At 36.4% G+C, this 15826-nt stretch overlaps 2 protein-coding genes across 4 annotated transcripts in view; both read left to right on the top strand.

The window, feature by feature from the left end:
- The window catches only part of Cerkl (CERK like autophagy regulator), a 113980-nt gene that overhangs the window by 75171 nt on the left and 22983 nt on the right, over positions 1–15826 (top strand). For all 3 annotated transcript variants that reach the window (XM_074071218.1, XM_020183235.2, XM_074071217.1), the window contains exons 3-4: positions 4722–4853; positions 13538–13601. In XM_074071218.1, the coding sequence (XP_073927319.1) occupies positions 4722–4853; positions 13538–13601 (196 nt within the window). The remainder of the gene's footprint in view (positions 1–4721; positions 4854–13537; positions 13602–15826) is intronic.
- On the top strand, positions 14748–15261 carry LOC109698817 (uncharacterized protein KIAA1143-like). The gene is made up of 2 exons (XM_020183238.2): positions 14748–14850; positions 14896–15261. The coding sequence occupies exons 1-2, from the start codon at positions 14748–14750 to the stop codon at positions 15258–15260; spliced, it is 468 nt and encodes a 155-aa protein (XP_020038827.1). The 3' UTR covers position 15261.

The following is a 15826-nucleotide window of genomic DNA, read 5'->3' as shown; positions in this document are numbered from 1 at the left end:
CCTATACAGACTACTGGGTCTTTATTTTTACTCCTTGAAGGTTGAAGTTCCTGTCTTGCCATCATTCTCTCCAATAGAACTGTTACTATTGTTATAACTTCAAGTGTTTTCATAAATGTTCTCTCAGCCTTTGGTTTCCTTTCCCTCAAAAGATCTTGGCTCACATTTTATTTCATCCACATTCTCCCATAATCATTTTTCTGCAGCAGTAGTTCTTAAAATGTGGTCCCCAGACCAACATCATTGGCATAATCCGAAGCCTGTTACAGATAGACCCCACGTCAGACTACCTAACCCCAAACTCTGGGAGTGGGGCCCCAAATCTCTATTTTAAGAAGCCTTCAGGTGATTCTCAGGAATGTGACCATTCATCAGATCTTGTTCTCAGTACCGTTACTCTCACAGTCTCAAATTCAAGCATCCTCCCCTCACCCTGTTGCCGTCCTCTTCTTGGACCCTATCTGGTATATAGCATGTTCACAGTTATTTGTGAATAAGTGAAGGAATACAGGAGGAGGGAGAAATAAAAGTCGGTTTCCATGATAATCCCATTCTCATTAGTGGTTACCTCAGCATGAGGAATGAAAGAGGGTATAGTAGACCATTGGTATCTATCCACGGTCTATGGTTCCAAGGAGACAACAGTTGCAGAAAAATCACGGATACTTAGGATACGTAGAGTTCAGCACTGGACCACAGATGCTTAATTTATTTTTCCTATAATGCTGCCCAACTTCTGCTGAAGACCTGCCACCGTTCAGCTAATCTCACATGTTCACTTGATCATTTAAATTAAGCATACTCACTTTTAATTTGCTTTTTGGGCATCATTGGCTTTTGGGGAGGCAGTTTTTTTATTTTTTATTTTTAGTAGTACTGGGATTTGAACTCAGGGCTTTCCCACTTGCTAAGCATGTACTATACCACTTGAGCCTTGTCTGCCCCTTTTGTTCTGTTTATTTTGGACATATGATCTTTTGCCCAGGTCACCCTGGACCATGATCCTTCTATTTTATGTTTCCCACCCTTGCTGGAATGAAAGGGGTGCATCACCAGGCCCAGCTTTTTTCCATTGAGATGGGGTATGGCAATCTTTTTTTGCCTAGACTGACCTGGAACTAACAATCCCATGCATAGAGAGATAACAAGCATGCACCACTGTGCCCAGCTATTGATGGAGATGGGGGTCTCATGAAGGTTTTGCTAGACCGGACTTGAACCACAATCCTGATTTCACCTCCCAAGTAGCTAGGATTACAGCCGTGAGCCTCCAGCACCTGGTGGGAGGCACATTTTTACAAAATTAAGGGCAAGGAAACACTCAGCAGATTACACACAGATTTAAACACCACTGATGAAAACATAGGATTACCGAGAGCTCCACATCAGCCTTGCTGCACAATGCATATGACAGCATTAAAGATTTTTGGTTTTGAATTATTATTTATTTATACTGTGCAAAACTACATGCAATAAGTCTGCAAATGAGGTGGGCTTACTATATTCTGACAAATTTTCCAGGCAAACTTAATCTAGATATTTCATCTGACTCTTGGTGTCTGAGGTTTAGTTCAAGTTTCTTGTCCCTATCATATTTTAATAAAAGTAACCCTGGGGTTTGCCTGCTTAGTCCTTCTCAGTTAAAATACTTCAGTCTTATCCTTTACAATTTTCTTTAACCTGTTCCAGAGTCATACATTGGATTTAGTTGTCACCACATTAGTGCCCTTCAAAAGAAGTAATGAGCTGGGCACTGGTGGCTCACATCTATTATCCTAGCAACTCAGGAGCTAGAGATCAGGAGGATTGCGGTTTGAAGCCAGCCTAGGCAAATAGTTCTGCAAGACCCTATCTCCAAAGGGAAGGTATCAAAAAACTTTTCACAAAAAATAGGACTGGTGGAGTGGCTCAAGGTTAAGGCCCTGAGTTCAAGCCCCAGTACCACAAAGAAAAAAAGGAGTAATGAATAATAAGAAGGAACAGAGTTTAAGAATATGCAGTTATTTTGTCTGTAATTGATTATCACCAGATAGTTTTAGTATCCTTTACTTGAGTCTTTCCTGAATCAGTTACTGTTGCAATGGAAGAAAACAGTGATTTTCTTATTCTGTAAAGTCTTAATATTTATTAGTTGTTATTTAAGATAGATTTTTCTCTCTTTGTCCTTTGCTTGGTGTCAGTATTGTCCAGGGAGTTGGGTGTTAAAAAAATTCAATGAAGACTTTTATATTACTGTAATCATTTCATTTTGTATTGTCCCAGGATTGGTCACTGGGACAATAAGTCTTTGGGTCTTTTATCAGAAATAGGTAATAAAGGTGCAAGGAGTAAGTCAGGAGCAAAGAAGCAAGAGGGGTAAATTCTGTTGGAGATTTGAAAAGGCTACAGGGAAGAAGCAATTTTTGGAGTGAGCTTTGAAAAAAAAGGTATATTCTTTGATAAAAGGGGGTGGTGCTGGGTGGTGTAGAAATGGAAAACCATCTGAACAAAGAAGACTCCACAATAATACAATGGGTCTGGACCATGATGAGGAAGTTGAAATGGGACAAGAAAACCCTCTGCATTAACTTGGCTTCATGGATTGATGCAGGCTGGTCTTATAGCCTAGAATTTCTATCCCTGCCCTTTTGCTAAGCAGTGGGATGAAGGGTCAAGACAGAAGGAATTCTAGATAGTGAAAACAGCATGAACCAAAAGGCCTATTCAAACAATTCTTTCTTCTAGAAGCCTTCTTCAGATCCCCAGTGAGAACTAGCCACCCTCCTCTCATATACTCCCCTCATATTTCATGCCTTTCTGCTAACAAGTCTTCTGTCTCACATTGTTTATACTGTGGACATGTCTTCCTCCTATAAAGCATGAACCACCTCTTAATCACCTGACCCTCCTTCCCAGAACTCAGCATGAATGCTCAATAAATGTTTCTTGCACAAGCATGAGAGCGAGGAGAGGAGATGGGTGGAGAGAGAGAGGGCTCCAGGTACCATTTTCAGGGGTTCGGACTTCTCTGAAGGAGGTGATAAGCCATGCAGCGTTAGAACAGTGAAGCACTGTTTACAGGTGTGATGCTAGAGGATGCAGGGGATGAGAGAACAGCTAGGGGCCTGTGCAGTGGCTCCAGAACCAGACAGAGAGTTGTGGAAGACCTGGAAGCAAGGAGTTACTATCATGTGTGTCTGGGAGTTCTGGAATGCCGGAACTGGAAAAAGGAAGGTTCTGGGGATGGTATGAAGTTTCCAGCCTCTGTGACTGGGAGGCTGACAAAGGCTTATTACCGAAATAGAGACCATGGATAGTTTGTGGGGAATATGCAAGTTCAGTGTGGCCCTTTCTCTTCATCCACAACTGTCCCTGAATTCAAAACAATATGTGTGATTGAATATTATATCAAATACAATGAGACATGAAATATTCTCTTTTCTTGAGGTACAAAACATGACTTTGGTGTAAGAGACGTTTTTCACTTATCTTTAATAAGGGTTTTATTGAAAACAGATGTTACTTAACCTTAATTTCAATTAACCTACTACTTACCTTTGGTTTCATGTTCATTTTTATCTTTCCTCTCATACCTTCCACTTGGTATCTCTCATCTTGTCTAAACTATATCCTTTCAAGTTTCCTTCAATATTTTAGAACTTTTCTTTAGTCTTTTTATGTCAAATTGTTCTTATCTGGATAACTTCATTGAGATTTCAATTTTAATTAACATATTTTCATTTCTAAGTGTTTGTCTTTTAAATTTTTCTTGAAAATTATTTATAGTTTATTGTTCATTGACAATTTTCAAGGTTGCCTGTGAATTGTAAGATTAGCTATTTTATGTCCTATTCTTATAATTTCCAATGTATATGATTCCATTGGAGTATATTTGCTTTTACTATCATAATGTCTTGTCTCTTTAAAAAAAAAAAGAAAACAGATGTTAATAACTGCTTTTGTAACCTTGAAATGTGGTCCTCTGAGAGCAGCTTCCTATAAAAGAAACGATTGTCAGCTTTCTTTTGGCTCCTGCCCCTTCCTAACAACAGAAAATTTGCTTTGCACCTGCTCCAACTGGGTTCCCAGTGATAAGCATCTTGCAAGCCCAGAAAATTGTAGTATCAAATCTCAGCCCCAACTGTGAGGCAGCACCCTTATTGGCTCCCCGCTTAAAGGCGTTGCTTTCTCAACTCCCAGAGGAGTGCTCTCTCCCCTGGCTCTTTTTCGGTCTTGAACTCTGACCTAAACTCTCCTTTTAGCTACCAGCATGCATTGCTCTGGGTGCTGGCAGTGCACCACCTCTGCTTACTCTGCTCTGCCCTGGGATCATCAGTAGGTCAGGCGTCATGCCCAGGTCCAAAAATGAGCATATTTATCTATGAAGAAATTGTCCTTTCTGTTTGTTACATCGTATCACTTTTCTCCAGAAGCACAGGCTAAAGTAACATTGACCAAAATCATCTGTGATTTGGTCAATGAATAGTTACAAAATTGCTTTTATTTATATCTTCCTTCTTAAGTGAAATGCTTTGCTATAAATAATGATTTATTTCAAATTGAATTCACTGCTTGGAACTCAATAAATGTTTTAAAATAAAGCTACATTCAGGAATACACCTATAAGAACTTTGAGTAAAAATAGCAAATACTATTTAAATATATGTATGACATTCTAAAGGACTTGTGTATCATTTTAAAGGGAAAAGAGCTGACAAGACATTTTATCATTTTCTTCTTAGGTTTTTCAAATAGACCAAAGTCATTAAAAATACTCCTTAACCCCCAAAGTCACAAAAAAGAAGCTGTCCAAGTCTATTATGAGAAAGTTGAACCTCTGCTGAAGCTTGCAGGAATAAAGACTGATATAACAAGTAAGTTATTTTCAGTATATAATTCACTACTTAAAATAACACACAGAAGCCACAAAAAACTGAATTTGTTCTTAATCCTAACTTGGGTAGCTACTTATAATATCTAAAGCTTTTTTCCTGTGGTCCCATAACTTACAATGGCCAGCTCCAGGGTAACTATTTTGTTTTCAAAATTTTTATTGTGCAATTTTTGTTAAAATATGATTCTTTTCTCTTTATGCCTTTTGGTGACTTCAATAGTTATTAGGTATGATTTTAAAGGAAACTAGACTTTTAGATATCATCAAGATGTTTACATTTACACATTACTGCTGAAGTTTGTCAAACAAACACTTTTTCTTTTTTTTCCTCACTTACATGGAATCCTTTAGGTTGTTTTTGTTCTGATTCTGACCCCTGCTGGTTAGGTCAAAATAAGCATTTGACTGCTGGTTTTAGCTGAATTAGAGAAAGCAGAAGTTTAAATTCTTAAATTTAAAATAATAGCTTGGTGCTAAGAAAAATAGAAATTTGCTAATGCTAAATTGATAGAAGATTAGTAATATCTTTTGACTTTTAAAATTGGTGACCAGATTTCTTAGTTTCCTTGAGATGTGTTTTCCCTATGGCTGGAGACTGAGAAGGGTTGATATTCTTGAAAACTAGTATTCTAGCTTTATTTCTATGCAGCTTTACTAATGCAGTGGAAATTTACAATAAATTTTAATTGATGAAGAATATTGCATAATAAGTTTACTCAGGAGTCAAACTCAGGGTGCAATGGAGTTTCCTAGTCCAGATTATAAATTTCTGGAAAGGTATTTGAGTGACCTGGCTCAGTGGTAACCAACTGAGATGGATTTTATAATATAATCAGGTCATTGAAGCCTAGTGATTTGATAGATTGGGGTAAAAGGAAGTTCTTAAAGAAAGAAAAATGTTCTGGGAAGGTCACCCAACCCAAAACACATCTACTACAGTGGAAGGTAAATAGAAGCTAACATTTTTTCATGTGTTTTTTGGCCATTTGAATTTCTGCTTTTGAGTTTCTTCTTTTGAGAAAGTTCTGTTTAGTTTACTTGCCCATTTCTTTATTGGTTCATTAATTTTGGGAGAATTTAGTGTTTTGAGTTCCCTATATATTCTGGTTATCAGTCCTTTGTCTGATGTGTAGCTGGCAAATATTTTCTCCCACTCTGTGGGTGTTCTCTTCAGTTTAGAGACCATTTCTTTTGTTGAGCAGAAGCTTTTTAGTTTTATGAAGTCCCATTTGTCCATCCTTTCTCTTAGTTGCTGAGCTGCTGGGGTTCCATTGAGAAAGTCCTTGCCTATACCTATTAGTTCCAAAGTATTTCCTACTCTTTCCTGTACCAACTTTATAGAGTTTGGGGTGTGATATTAAAATCCTTGATCCGTTTTGAATTAATATTGGTATAGGGTGATAAACATGGATCTAGTTTCAGTTTTTTGCAGACTGCTAACCAGTTTTCCCAGCAGTTTTTGTTGAAGAGGCTGTCTTTTCTCCATCATATATTTTTAGCACCTTTGTCAAAGATAAGTTGGTTATAGTTGTGTGGCTTCATATCTGGGTCCTGTATTCTGTTCCACTGGTCTTCATGTCTGTTTTTGTGCCAGTACCATGCTGTTTTTATTGATATTGCTTTGTAATATAGTTTGAAGTCGGGTGTTGTGATACCTCCAGTGTTGTTCGAATGGATTAAGAAAATGTGGTATTTATACACAATGGAATTTTATGCAGCCATGAAGAAGAATGAAATCTTATCATTCGCAAGTAAATGGATGGAACTGGAGAACATCATTCTGAGTGAGGTTAGCCTGGCCCAAAAGACCAAAAATTGTATGTTCTCCCTCATATGCAGACATTAGATCAAGGATAAACACAACAAGGGGATTGAACTTTGATCACATGATAAAGTGAGAGCACACAAGGGAGGTATGAGGATAGGTAAGACACACAAAAAAACTAGATAGCATTTATTGCCCTCAATGCAGAGAAACTAATGCAGATACTTTAAAGAGACAGAGGCCAATAGAAGGGGACCAGGAACTAGAGAAAAGGTTAGTTCGAGAAGAATTAATTTAGAAGGTAACACATGTACAGGAAAGCAATGCGAGTCAATTCCCTGTATAGCTATCCTTATCTCAACTATCAAAAACCCTTGGTCCTTCCTATCATTGCTTATACTCTCTCTTCAACAAAATTAGAGATAAGGGTAAAATAGTTTCTGCCTGGTAGCGAGGGGGTGGGAGGAGAAGGAGAGGGCGGGGTAGGCAAGGGAGGGGGCTGGGGGAAGGGAGGAGAAATGACCCAAACATTGTATGTACATATGAATAAAAGAAAAAAAAAGATAAATAAAGAAATAAATAGACACTAACATGAACATCTCAAGGGGAGCTGGACATGGTGGGACACTCCTGTTATCTCAGCACTCAGAAGGCTGAGGGGAGGCTAAGGCAGGAGGATGGAGAGTCTAAAAGACCAGCCTAGGCTACGTAGCAAGACCCTGTCTCAAAAACAAAGAACAGTAACGAAAAACACCAAGAGGAGTTTCTGAATTGAAATACAGTTGTGTTGAAAAAGTTAGCCTTTTATGTATAGGACTTGCTTTTCAAATGAGGAGAAAATTCAAATGAGGTGATTTTCAAATGAGGAGAAAATTCACATCTATCTATCCTTACTTTTCTACTGAAGATTTCAAGATTGCCTGAAGGAAAAATTTGAGATCTATATTGGGAAGAAACAACTAAAAACTGAGTAAACTCTTTTACAAACTCATAAGCAATAATTATTTTGCATTTTTCATATGTGAACACTACGAAAGTTTGCCATGGATATTGATGCATATCATTCAGTTCAAGAATCTCTTTGGAGCCAGGTGTGATATTGCACATCTATAGTCCTAGGTATTCTGGAGGCTGAGGTGGGAGAATTGATTGAGCCCAGAAATTTGAGACCAGTCTGGGTAACATAGCGAAACTGTCTCAAACAAACAAACAACCTATTGTCAAATACTTGCTGTGTGTTAAGCACTGTTCTTTCTGTGCTGGTTCTTTCTGTCTTCATAAAATAGCTGCAAGTGAAAAGGACCATTTTTTATTCATACCTAGAGGGACAGGGAGAGTTATGTGTATGTGAGATAGAGGGATATATCTTGAAGATATATTAAATTTTTCTGTTGGTTTGATTATGCTAATATAGTGTCTGTGACCAACATAAAACAATCATTCCCTTAGCCATCAAAACATTCCCAGGAACTGAGGGTTGGTTCCCTTTTCTGAAGCCTGAGGATCCTGAACTGAATCTGATTCTGTTAGGGAGAAAAAGAGCAAAGCAGCTTCTGGGAAGACTCCCAAAAGTGTATCCCATGAGAAGCCTGAGTTCAGACTATAGATGAACCTTTATGCTACCTCAGCACCTTATTTGCCACACATTGATCCATAATTACTATAAATTTTTTTACTACAGTATTGTAGTCTGGTTTGTAAAGATGACTCCAGAAATAAGATTAGAAAGGGAGTGAGAAAAATGGGTGAAAAGGAAACCAGTGCGGGATGCCTGAACCAAGGCAAAGAAAACCAGAGAAATGTGCTTTTCTTCTCACAATAATTGTACTGCTGAGTAGAATATGTCTGAGGGTGCTGTCCAGATTTTTAAGTATGATTTAATATTACATTCTAATATAAAAACAAAATTTTTGTTTAACATAGAACAGTCAGGATATTACATAAGCAAATTCAAATTTTAATTTTTTGTTAGTGAAAAATTATTGATTATTAGCTGCTTAACACGCCTCCTACAGGTAAAATTATAAAATTGCATCCTTTGGTCATAAAATGATACTTTTGTATATTGGTACATATTTATATATAATGTTTCCTAATTTGTGTCAAGTACTCAGTAAGCAGGTTCACACTTGGAAAGTTGTAATCTTCCTTCCTACCTTACTATTTTGTTTTGTAAAATACTTTGTGTATTATAAAGTGCTATATAAGCATAGTCATAAAGTTATTAATTTCATCTTCATGAAATTATGTAATAATATTCAATTCACACCTTATTTGAAAGAAACATGCATGAAGAATTATGCAAAAGGTATATCTTCTGCATATCCATTGTTTTATCATATCCTTTCATGCATTAGTGAGTCCAAATGGAATATGAATGACATGAATTCTATATGATGATTAATTCATTAGGAAATAATAATACATAAATATGAGGCATGATTTGAAAAATTGCAGCTGTATATATACTTTACAAAGTAATTCTTCCATAAATTTCTTTTAAAAATGGATCTCCCTACATTAATAAAACTACTTTTGTTTTGGCTTGTGCTGAAATCCTAAATACTTCTGAATGTAGTCCAGCATCTTTTGAAATATTTGAGCTAGAATCTCACCATCAATGTAGGTATTATCTTATAATGGCATCAGAAAACCATCTAGGATGATAGAGGGGGTAAATCTAACTAAAATATATTGTAAGCACATGTGTAAATATCATGAGGTATCCCCCTATACAACTATTATATACTAATAAATAAAGAAAAAAAGAAATAAAAAAAAAAGAAAAAGAAAACCTTTTGGAAAAACCTAGGAGAAACTGATATCTTTTTTTGGTTTTTTTTTTGGATAACAAAGCTTGAACTCAGGGCTTCCAACTTGAGCCACTCCACCAACCCTTTTTGGTGAAGGGTTTTCTTGAGATAGGGTCTCATGAACTATTTGCCTGAGCTGGCTTTGAACTGTGATCCCCCTGATTGCTGCCTCCTGAGTAGCTAGGATTATAAGCATGAGCCACTGGTGTGCTCAGCTTCTAGATTATTTTTTAGTAACCTGTCAGTATAAGGGTCAAAGAAGAGCATTAGTGATAAGCCCATGTTGACATATAATATAATTTCTTTTCCTTGATCCCCAAATAAATTAAGCAGACTTCAGTGATTGTACCATTACAGGTGTGAGAGGTCATGGATTTATAGGATAACTCATGTAATAATAAAGTGAAAAAGTCAAGGCGGCAGAAAAATCAGAGTGAAAAGAACTTCAGAGCCTATGTAGTTCAACTCCTCCAAGTAATGGACTGCGGGTGAGTTGCACCCCCTGTAAGTGACCACCTAGCCTTGGCTAGGAGCAAAATATACTGTTACTGGGCAATATTGTTCCACGTTCTTGTGTTTGGTTCCCTTTCCCTCTGTGTATATTAAAAGATACCTCCTTTATACTGACTTATAAAAAGGTACCATTACTTTTGAACTGGTTCAGTCTAAGGTCATCAAGCTTGTTGATTAGGAACCCTGGATGCATTGCAAATCTATCTGATCCTTTGACCAACTGCCTTTGTGGTAGGCATAAACTGAAAAAGGGGGAAAACTTGAGAGCTGAAACTTGCCTCTTTGCAATTGTTATCTTCAATTACAGAGTTAATGTTATATTTTGTAGTAATACAAAATGTACATATCCTATCTATTGTATAAGAGCCACTGAATTATTTGAAGACAGATGCCTTTTTGCCTTGCCCTCTCCTGTTCATGATAGGCACTCCGCCTTCTTCAGTCACTCTTTGCACTAACAAAGGTGCCAGATCTTACCATGGTCGTTATCATTATCATGGCCAGACTTCTCTGAAAGCAACCGTGATCTCTGCCAGCTCAGATCCTGTGAGAATACCTAGTCATGAGATAATTTTATCACTTTGGCAGAATTGTCCAGAAAGTGGGCTTTATTTTTGGGGGGGGTCACTTTCCTCTTCTTTCTTTTTCTGGTATCATGCTTCTAATTTTTTTACCCTTTTCCCTAGTTTTCTGTGTTATTTCTCTTTGGCTCTTCATGGCTCTACTTGAAACCTTCCATTCTTTGGCAATGCCACTTGTCATTCCTGATCTCACCCAGCAGAAAGTTAGGCAATCTGATGAAACTGAGTCACAAGGAGATAAAAAAATAAACTGCATCATAAAAGGTGCTAGTAGCATGAAGTGTTACTCCTTTTCATTATAAAATTAAAATCTACAAGGTAAGTCTTCATTATATCATATCCAGCTAAAGAAAGAAAATTGTGGGTGAAAGGTTCTTTCATTTCTTCTTAATTGTGAGTGCAGATGGCCAATCCTATTCCCAACACTCACATGTAAGTAAGTTGGAAGTTTATTCTAGGAGACAGAGAAAAGTCATCCTAATAGGATTTATGCAAGGACATGATATGATTAAATATATTTGAAAAAGGTCATTCAGTCTTCAGTGATACAGAAGTTGGAGGCTATTGTAGAATACTTAGGAAAAATGGCAATGGCCAAATCAAGAGCATTGATGGTGAAGAATGGAGAGATGCTGCAGCAGAATAGAAGACAGAAGCTACTTGGTGTTGGGCCACAGAGTGGTTCTGGAGAATGGAGGAGAGGAATAGGTAAGGAAGAAGAAATTTTCCTTATCTGTGGAGAGTGACCAATGGACCACAAAAAGAATGACATTTGAGAGAGAATATATTTGAACCGGGATATATTGGGTTCCATTATGAACTTACTGAGTTTGAAATACCTATAGGACATGATGGAAAATGACATGTCATTATCCTATTCCATGACAATTGTATTACAAGACCAAGAAATATTTCCTTATGTGCAGATCAAATCCCATCTGATTTTATTTCAAATTCAATGCCAATATTCACTATCAACCTCAAGACACTAGCGTCCTCTAGTCTTTCCTTCCTGAGGCAATAATAGTTAGGTTGAGGAATGGGGGAATTCCAGTCAAAGGAACTGTGTTCAAGACAAATTGTGGAGACTGTAAAACTAAGCAGAAAAGGGCACAATATAAAAAAAGTTGTCAATTTCATAGGAAAAGGAAAGTAGGTGAAAGAACAAGCTGTATCACATTTTTCTTGAAATTGATTCTTATAATCCATTCTATGTTTATTTGGAGTGGGATGATTTGAATCTAGATCTTTCTGATAATAGAGCCCATAATAGCCTGTGTAAATATATATTTACTTTAGATTACTATATGTAGTAGCCTAAACTGTGCTTTATCCTTATTACTTTATTTTTCTATTTGATAACTTATTACCTTTTCATATTATAAATTCATTTTTAATTAGTGTGTATTATGTATCTAGAATGTAAGTTCCCTGAGGCCAATGAATATTCATTTTGCTAAAATATTTTACAGGTGTGGATAGTCATGTTTCTTTCATTTTTTCCTTTTTGTTCCAGATTGGCGATCTTACTTAATTTATACAATGTCCCTTAAAATTACTATTCTTGGACAGGTTGCATTAGTGTATAGTCAGATACCACCTGACAGATCAAAGAAAAATTAGACAATTTTAAATTTTACCTAAATGAAAATGGAAGTCAGCCATAACAGAAATTTAAAGCTAATTTTGCACTGAGTTTGAAAAACTTTACTTCAGTAAGCTTCAATATAGAAGCAAAATTTGATAAACTGGTTCTTAACATAAATATTTCCTCACAATATTCTTAATTATTTTAATGTGTGTATACAAGAAATTTTATTATTTTGCATTTTAAGGTTGCAGCTACCTGTTGTATTATTATACACATCTTTTATGATAACCCTCCAACTTTATTAATATTAATATTTTACATTTAGTTTTATTATATCTTCTGATTTAAATTTAATATAGAGAAGTTTTATTCATGTGAATGGTTAACAGCATTTTGAATCAGCTATGCAAGGATTATAATATACCTCTGCTAGATACAGCATGATTCTCTTAGACACCAAGACTAATAATTTTTAACAATATCTAAAAATGTTGTAGGAAAAGCTTGAACCATGCTGGCACCAGGGACAGACAGGCATGAAAGATTAATGTAATCTTGCATATAATGATGCACATTCTTACACAAAAAATCCATCTGCAGTGTCACGTCAGTCAGCAGAAATCTTTGATGGGTGGATACAGCTGGGCTGTCTCTTCTGGCAGAGCTGTCCTAGAAAATGCTAAATGTGCTTGTGATGCTTGGTGCCATCTGCAGTGTGCCCGTTTATCCTGTCTTCACTGGCATTTTCAGTACTGCACAGGGCATCAATGACTGTGGTGATGGAGATCCAGTGTGACAGATTCATTTCCTAGGAGGATCCAGGCTCTGGTGGGCTTGTGTGCCACCCTCCCCCTGGGTTTGGGTCTCTTATCATTGGTGTTGGCTTTGCTTCATATTTTCACATCCAACTCCTCCTTTTTTTAGTCTAGCAGTTCCAGATACACATTCTTCTGGTATGTAAATCTTACACTAACCTTTCAACTAATTTATTCATGTAAGATTGCCAAAGCAATTTAACATTGACTGTTGGATGCCAGCTAATATGCTGTATTTTCAAAATACTACTGCTCTGAAGCTTCTGATTTAAAGGAAATGTGTCTTATTTGGGGAACACTAAACAGACAGCCACCAAGATAAATTTTGTAAGCACTATGTGTTGGATATCCCCAAATGACTTATATAGTTGCAACAAATACATAACCCTCTTTTACATAAAGCTATAAAATACCCCAGGCAACTAACTCTTAATCCTCTTTCCTATGACTAAAATATAAATATTTAAGAATAAATGTTGCTTTATGGCCTGTTCATATGTTAAGCATATTATTTTACCAAACCAAATTACAAAGTATAGATCACAAGTTTCACCTTTGTGTGTGTGTGTATGTGTTTTTTTAATAGTAACAGAATACAAATGGCACGCTCTGTCTCTGCTTCAGGAATGTGAGCTCCAGGGATTTGATGGGTAGGTTGCATTATTAATCTGTATCATATACCTTATATTATTAAGTGTTTTTATTAGCTTTTTGCCATGTATTTGGAACTTGTTAGTTTTAGACATTTGTGAGGCATATAATAAGGCTCCATTTTGTTCATATCTATGTAATAATAATTAATGATACTATGACATGGTCATTCACCTTTCAGAGCATGGCATAGAAAAGCAAAAAGAGACATCTAACTATAAATGTACTGTGTACTAACCTATACTTAAAGCAAATACATTTGCATTTATAATTCTTCATGTTTGCCCTTTATCATGAGAACATTAAGAACACTGAGGAGATATTATTTTGATCATATGGTATAACTATGCTATGTTCCTCTTTTGCAGGTTTAGTGATAGTTTTAATGGTAACTTAATAGCTAATTTGGCTGTGATTAGTTGGGAATAATATTATTTGACAACAAATCTATTATTTTGAAAATGAATAAAAGATGCTAATTTTAATGGTCCCGTAATTTAGTGACTCTCAGCTAGGTGTGTTAGTCATAGTAGATGTAGGAAGCTGTTGTTTGCAATGCACTGCTGGGGTTGCAGGCTTCTCACTGGCATATGTGAACATGAGAGAGAAAGCAAGTGTCAAGTAGCCATTTACGAAGTTAGGTGAATTAATTTGCTGAAGTGATGGGCTGATGTATAAGACTAAAACATACTTCTTTTGGGAAGATTCATTTTGTAAGCGTAGATGTTTGAAAGCTTAAAAAGATGGCAAGTGTGTGAATTATTTGTGTTTCATTGTGAGGGACAGTGGGCGACAAAAATTCCTGGTCTGTACTTTCATCAAAGTGAAAGGCTTTTATCTTCCCAAACAAGTATCAGAATGTGTGGCGGGAAATGAGAGTCAAAGTGAAGCATGGGCAAGGTGTTTTTCAGAAACTCTTAATATGTTTTCGTGAGAAAAAATCAGTAGCTGGTAAGGAAGAAGGTTTGGTAAGTAGAATATAATTTAGCAAAAAGGAATTTAATTGAGGGGAGTCAGTCTAGATGGCAATGTTATATAAGTATTGAGGATCAAGGGGATGAGGTAGGTGGTTACTTTAGAATTTTATACTTAGAAATAGAAGGATTGAGGTCCATCCCCGGAGCTTGTTCTTACTCTGAGTTGCCATGAGCAAGCGGAACCAGGTGTCCGATATGCGGCCCACGGAGCCCGCGCTCCTATTGCGCTTCAAGGACGGGTCGGAAACCAAGGTGAGCCCGAGCGAGTTGTGTAACTTCAGAACCGCTGTCCTCTTGTTTCTACCTTGACCTGAAGGCCAGAGAATCCAGTCTCAGCTCCCAGATGAAGATGGTGATCACAGTGACGAAGAATATGAAGAGCCCCAAGTGGTAGTTTTAAAAAAGGGAGATTTGACAGCTGAAGAAGTCATGAAGATTAAAGCGGAAATAAAGGCTGCCAAAGCAGATGAAGAACCAGCTCCAGTTGATGGAAGAATCGTGTACAGAAAACCAGTTACGTGCCCCTCAGATGAAAAATATTCAGGTTTAACAGCAAATTCGAAAAAGAAGAAAGCAAATGAAGATGAAGTAAATAAGCAGGACTCGGTTAAAAAGAACTTGCAAAAGAAAATAAAAAACAGTAGCCTTCTTTCTTTTGGCAATGAAGATGAAAATGATTAAGTGTAACATTTTGGACTTAGTCTCCATTGAAAGTATATGAGGTATTTTTTTAAAAAACATTTTTCCTGTGTTTTTAAAAATAACATTCTTTCTTTATACTACAAGTTCATTATAGAATATTTAGAAAATAGAAAAATTTTAATAAGAACGATGTCTATCCATCAATACCTCTCTGATAGAAATACTCATTCTGTAGAAGTTAACTACTATTAACATTTTGTTGTTTCCTGTGTGCAGGTATGTATGTAATCTTTTTTTTTTTTTTGGTACTGGGGTTTAAACTCAGGGCCTGGCTGTAAATTAAATTTTTAAGCAAAATTTAAAAAAAAAGGATCGATTTAAGAAGTTATCTTGAAAGCACATAGTTTATGAAAAATAATTGGGAAACATGGCCACTGAGCATCTACTTTAATATGCTGTATAGTTTCTAACCAGGACTACATAGGAAAGCTACATTAAAAATGAGTCCTTGCCTTAAAACTTGACTATGTAAATAACAGATGTCATAGATATTAAAACTGAGCTTTCATGAAATGTTCTGCTGAATGTGGTATCTGTGAATATGT

This window comes from Castor canadensis, chromosome 4 (genome assembly GCF_047511655.1).
Source record: "Castor canadensis chromosome 4, mCasCan1.hap1v2, whole genome shotgun sequence".
NCBI lineage: Eukaryota > Metazoa > Chordata > Mammalia > Rodentia > Castoridae > Castor > Castor canadensis.
This window is presented reverse-complemented; position numbering and strand designations above follow the sequence as displayed.

Excerpts from the sequence above, each read along its gene's own strand:
- LOC109698817 (XM_020183238.2), top strand. The coding sequence starts at position 14,748 with ATGAGCAAGCGGAACCAGGTGTCCGATATGCGGCCCACGGAGCCCGCG. Across the intron at positions 14,851-14,895 it reads GGTGAGCCCGAGCGAGTTGT|GCCAGAGAATCCAGTCTCAG; the intron begins GTAACTTCAGAA and ends CTTGACCTGAAG.